Genomic DNA, 5,790 nt, shown 5'->3' on the forward strand with positions numbered 1-5,790 from the left:
AAATTTTTGCCATAGTTAAAATTATGATAATTTCATTTTTTTTTTTGGGCATTTTTAGACCAAATTACTCAGGCAGTTTGATAAACCCTATTGATTTCAAATTTTTTGAATTCTCTATATATTTCAAATTGGGCCTCTTTTTACTTAATTTATTTTAAAATAGGGCTTCAAGCTTAACTACACTAGACCTATTGGGCCTTCAATCAGGACATATCAAAAATCTTCAAGAAGAGAAAGAAGATTTTTTAGAAAATCTCTAGAAAATACGAATAAACAATTTGCTTTCACTTACAATCTTTATACGTAGAGCCATACTTGAATTCAACCACAAACACAACACGGCTACTTACACCATGAAATCATAGCAATCACACACACAGAAACTTAATTACACAAAGTCCATTTCATACTTTCAAACATCCTTTCAGATTTTCAAATTTTCATACATATAGAATATACGTTTCACACAAAAAAAAAAAAAACTCTAAATACAAAAGCAAACTCATAAATACATTCCACTATTTACCACATACATATTGATATAATACATGGCCTAGACACAGATATTGTAGAAGCTAGAAGAAAGCACACATGATACTATTTTAAGAGGAACATAAACTTAACTGGTAGTTTCTGATCATGAACCACTTCCTTGACTTATGAATAAGTTATTAATAATAATCAGTATTACCTTTAGAGGCTACAATACGTTTAAATAATAATATAAAATAAAAAACCTATAGTAACTAAATGACTAGAAAAATCTTCAAAACCCTAATTTGACTAAACAACATTAAAAACACCTTTAAATAAGGAAATAATAACTCTAAACTTATAATAACAAAAATTACATAAAAATACTAAAATTAATATATTATAAAAATTAAATAGATTATGTCCTACATCAAAAAATTTGCATGAGGGACGGAACAAGAAATTTAGTTTAGGGATGCCAAGACACGAGACATGAACCCAAAAAACAAAAAAATTATAATTTAATTTAAAAATGAAAAATATACTGAAATTGAAAACTATATATATATATATATATATGAACATTATCCATTCGCTTTCCAAAAAAAAAAAATATTATCTGTTCAATGTTAAATAGAGAAATGATAGAGGCAATCTCAATTCTCAATAGTCGCCATTGTTGGTGGTGACTGGTGAGGAGTTTGAGAGCTTTGGTAGAGAGAGCTGATGTTTAACTTAAGACCGAAAGGAGGGGCATTTCGGTCATTTTAGTTAAGCCTAGTGGGCTCTAAGTCAGTGGGTGTTGCGTGAATATCACTTTAGGTAAAGCCTAGTGGGCTTTAGTGCATGGGCTCTATACGCATACTGATCATGCTAATGCTATTATATTTTCAGAAACTGTGGAAAAATTAAATCTAATAAATTTCTCTTCACCTCTTTTGCAATTAATTAATCAAATCCTTCCCTTTCCCTACCAAAACTGTGACTATTCTTTGAACTCTAACCCTTCATTCTAAAGCTCTAAACCATAAATTGTCAATTTCTCCTGCCTCTAAGCCCATCACATGCACACGTATACTGTGTCTCGACCTGTCCTACATCACTTACTCTTCAATGTCCTTCAGGAGTCGGACCATAATTAGTCTTTAGTTTGATGTCGAGATGATGATAATCTTCAGTAACACAATATCTTCACTTAGGTCTTCACTGCATATTTGTTCAGATATGATGAGTGCTGCTAATACTTTAGGCCAGTTTGCTTAATTCACTTACATGATTTGAATCATCAATATTGCTGGAATCACCTAAAATCTACTCCATTAAAACATAGCTAGTCATAGTGATCTATCATAAGACTTTAATCCATTTGTCTTTAATATGTCAACAATACGTACACTAAAGCAGTAAAGCACATTCTTTCTAAACTGACCTATTTCAATATTACGAGGTATAACTGGGTCTTTGGTCTTGATTGTATTCATCTTTTTAATTTTCTTTCAAATAAAATGCCCATTTTATTTGTTTTGTTCTATTAGGTTTGCTCCCTTCTAAACAAGCATTGACATAGTTTGGCATTCTGAGTCTAAAAACTATGAAATTCATAGGTTGATTACTTTTGTACCTTAGGGAGCATCATGACCTATGCACATAATATAATCCAAGAATGAAGGATGAAAATCGAGTAAATAATTCCAATCTACAGAATAAGGATGGTACTCACAACTGATGTCCATCCTATTTATACAAAAGAAGAGTGATCTTACCTAGGGCTTAGTGGCAAAAAAACATCAATGCAGTTGACCCCAATTATTTGGGATCAAGGCTGGCCTAAGTTGAGTCGTTATAAAATCTCTTATTAATTTCCCCAATCATTTACAAGAAACAATGCTTTCCTTATACGTTTTAATAATCTTGGAATTCAACTCCTCCTCATACGCATACTAACTTATCTCCTAAGAAACGATGCATAAATCATGAATTCTTCTTCAAACAAATGAGAACATTATTCTGCCCAGACAATTGTAGACCTATTTGCACAAAGTTGACCATCATCTGATCTACTACATGTTTTTTAGGTGAGGGCCCTGATGATTCAGACTCGGTAGCTCTGACTGCCAACTTCATCTTTGTGGCCCGTGACTACAAGACTAACAAAGCTGCTCAAGTGAACCGGCTCACACCAGAAACTGAACAAGAAAAGATCCTTTATGATGGAGCTGAAACAAGAGATAAAGTGAGAAAAATGAAGAGGGGAGAAGATAAAAAGCAAAGTGATAAATCGGAGGTGAATAGATTAGAAGCTTTGTTGTCTGAAGGCAGGATTTTCTGTGACATGCCAGCCTTGGCCGACAGAGACAGCATTCTTCTAAGGGATACTCGACTCGAAAATGCTTTGATATGCCATCCACAACAGAGAAACCTCCATGGACGAATCTTTGGAGGGTTTCTGATGCACAGAGCATTTGAATTGGCTTTTTCAACGGCTTATGCCTTTGCTGGAATAGTTCCTTCCTTTCTACTGAAACAAGAGATAAAGTGAGAAAAATGAAGAGGGGAGAAGATAAAAAGCAAAGTGATAAATCGGAGGTGAATAGATTAGAAGCTTTGTTGTCTGAAGGCAGGATTTTCTGTGACATGCCAGCCTTGGCCGACAGAGACAGCATTCTTCTAAGGGATACTCGACTCGAAAATGCTTTGATATGCCATCCACAACAGAGAAACCTCCATGGACGAATCTTTGGAGGGTTTCTGATGCACAGAGCATTTGAATTGGCTTTTTCAACGGCTTATGCCTTTGCTGGAATAGTTCCTTCCTTTCTTGAAGTTGATCATGTTGATTTCTATAAACCTGTGAGTACCATCATCCTTTCTTTTGAGACAGCATTTCTTTCCCTTTCTGATTTCATTTGTGTGGTTAGTTTAGGATGCTTATCCTAATAATCAGGACGCATACAAGAGAAGCCCCACAAAAAATTAAGATACCAACTCCTGAAATGGAGGGTGTAAAGAAAACCTATGAAAGATGAACATGTAATATATATCAAGAAGCCATTTAATTAAAAAGTGAGAATAAGAACAGAATCTTCATATGAGATGGAGTTTTGCTTGGGTGCAACTAATGCTCTCAAATCAAACACATCATGGCACACAAGGGAGTAGCATTCCAAATACTACACTTCTTTCTTATCTACGACAACACCCTTTCCAGCAAGTGTACAATTCAGCCACTGTCCTTAGAATCAACCATAATTAGATAAAGATGGAATGGTGGAAAGGAGTACATATGGCCAACCCCATTTAGATGATGAGGAGCCTAGTCCAAATTAATTAGTATTAAGGCTTGAGTTAAGTGTTTCTTGTATTTGCAAATAAATGATGCCACTTTTTATTTTAAGAACCAAAATTTGTTGTACATCAATCATATTGGGGGATTTAGATTGTAATCAAGAGCCCTGCAAGATTGATTCTACCTTGCCCAAAATGTATTGGCACCACCATGTTTTGGCTACCATTTTGGCATTCAGCCTACATGTGACATGAATAACTTCGTACATATCTAGAGACAATTTATTATATATGTTTGTCAAACAGGTGGATGTTGGAGATTTCCTGCGTTTCAAATCATGTGTTCTGTACACTGAAATTGACAATCCTGATCAGCCTCTAATCTATGTTGAAGTTGTTGCTCACGTTACGAGGCCTGAGATGAGGTCTAGTGTGGTAAGTCCTAGCAAACTCCGCTTTCAAACAACAAAAAATTTGATTTGTATTTATATAGGATGATGTTATGACTCTTATATTACCTTAGAAAGAGTAATTGTAGAAGGCTTATAATATCCTCTTTTGCACCATCCACATGAATTTGAGCTTCATTTCATAATGGCTGTTTAAAAATTTCCCTTTATTGATTGCATATCTTTTGTCTTTTCCTGTATAATCTGAAACAGGTGTCAAATACTTTCTATTTTACTTTCACTGTTCGTCCTGGGGCAAAAGCCACAAAGAACAGATTTAGGCTCAGGAACGTTGTTCCTGCAACAGAGGAAGAAGCTCGCCGTGTTCTAGAGCGCATGGATGCTGAGGCCCTGCAGAGATCACAGAGCATTTAAATGTACAGAAAACCATTCAAGGCAACTAGTAGTAACTATGCCAATTCTGGTTCAAAGTTTGTGAGACTCTAATTACATTAAAGAAAGATCAGAAACAAAGGTAAGATGGAGGGCTTTTTATTGTAAACCAGTGTCAAGTACTCTGTGTAATAGGTGGAATATATCTTCCACTACGTTTGTATGTGCTTTGAGCAAGGTCTGTTGCTAAGTGTTTATCTGTTTTGTATTGTTGTAATGGCAAGGTGCCCTGCTGTGTTCGGAGTTTGGGGGAGTGTACTTGTTTGCAATAGGGCAGTATGCCGTGTTCTGAAGTCTTTCTTCTAGTGTTGATGTTGTTACAGTGTGTCCTGTTCTGTTTGAAGGTTGTTCTTCAAGTGTGTTTTTATTAATAAAATTACTTTTTTTTTTTTATAGGAATAAAATTACTTATTTATCAACAAAAAAAGACTTGTAGGTATTTATATTTTTTTTTCCCTTTTAATATAGCAAAATGAGAGGTATGTAAGTTTATTACTCCAATGATATTCTATGGGGTCATTAGACCGCCCCATTCCAGCAGCAACGACGAATTTTTTTAAAATAGTCATTAAGAAACTTAAATTATACAAAATTTAATAAAAAGAGAACATACATTAACAAAAAAAACACACACGGGCGCAAATAAATAAAATCTTACAATTTCCTTCTACAATTTTTTTTTTAAATCATTATAGTCTCATTAACAATGTTGCAAATTACATCTCTTCAAAAGTTTAGTTAAATAAAAATTTTCTTGGACTCTTTATTTTTATTTGCAATGACTTAATATATTGTTAAAGGGACCAAAGTTTAAGAATAAAATTTGGCTACAAAATTAATTGTAGTCACTCTCACTAAATGAATTAACGTTGTTACATATTTTGAAAATCTAATCGATGAATTGCATATTCTCTATGTTCTTAAAATATGTCAAAATTTTATGCCAATCAGATGTTATTTACCATTCGATCCATAAAATTATTTTTTATGTATAATTTGAAACTGCAAAAACTTGAAATTTAAATATTTAATTGACGACATAGCTATTAATCTTTTATTTTCTTGAAATTTTGCAAGTATAGAGGATTTAAGAAGAAACAGTAATTAAATGATAGATTTGTTAAAATTCACATTCAATAAAAATATATATATATATATATATATTGAATAGAGTTGTTGCCTTAGTCTA

At 33.4% G+C, this 5,790-nt stretch overlaps 1 protein-coding gene across 1 annotated transcript; it reads left to right on the forward strand.

Moving 5' to 3' along the window:
* Positions 1–2,998: 2,998 nt before the first annotated feature.
* LOC111984790 (acyl-coenzyme A thioesterase 2, chloroplastic) lies at positions 2,999–4,847 on the forward strand. Its single transcript, XM_065763803.1, has 3 exons — positions 2,999–3,324; positions 4,066–4,194; positions 4,422–4,847. Exons 1-3 carry the CDS (start codon positions 3,019–3,021, stop codon positions 4,581–4,583), a joined length of 597 nt encoding a protein of 198 aa, XP_065619875.1. The 5' UTR covers positions 2,999–3,018; the 3' UTR covers positions 4,584–4,847.
* The last annotated feature ends 943 nt before the right edge of the window (positions 4,848–5,790 follow it).

Source organism: Quercus suber, unplaced genomic scaffold (assembly GCF_002906115.3).
Source record: "Quercus suber isolate HL8 unplaced genomic scaffold, Cork oak 2.0 scaffold_525, whole genome shotgun sequence".
Lineage (NCBI taxonomy): Eukaryota > Viridiplantae > Streptophyta > Magnoliopsida > Fagales > Fagaceae > Quercus > Quercus suber.

Bases quoted from the DNA above. Each gene is read 5' to 3' on its own strand.
- LOC111984790 (XM_065763803.1), top strand. From the start codon at position 3,019: ATGAAGAGGGGAGAAGATAAAAAGCAAAGTGATAAATCGGAGGTGAAT. The intron at 3,325-4,065 runs GTGAGTACCATC...TTTGTCAAACAG, and splicing joins ATGTTGATTTCTATAAACCT to GTGGATGTTGGAGATTTCCT. The intron at 4,195-4,421 runs GTAAGTCCTAGC...AATCTGAAACAG, and splicing joins CTGAGATGAGGTCTAGTGTG to GTGTCAAATACTTTCTATTT.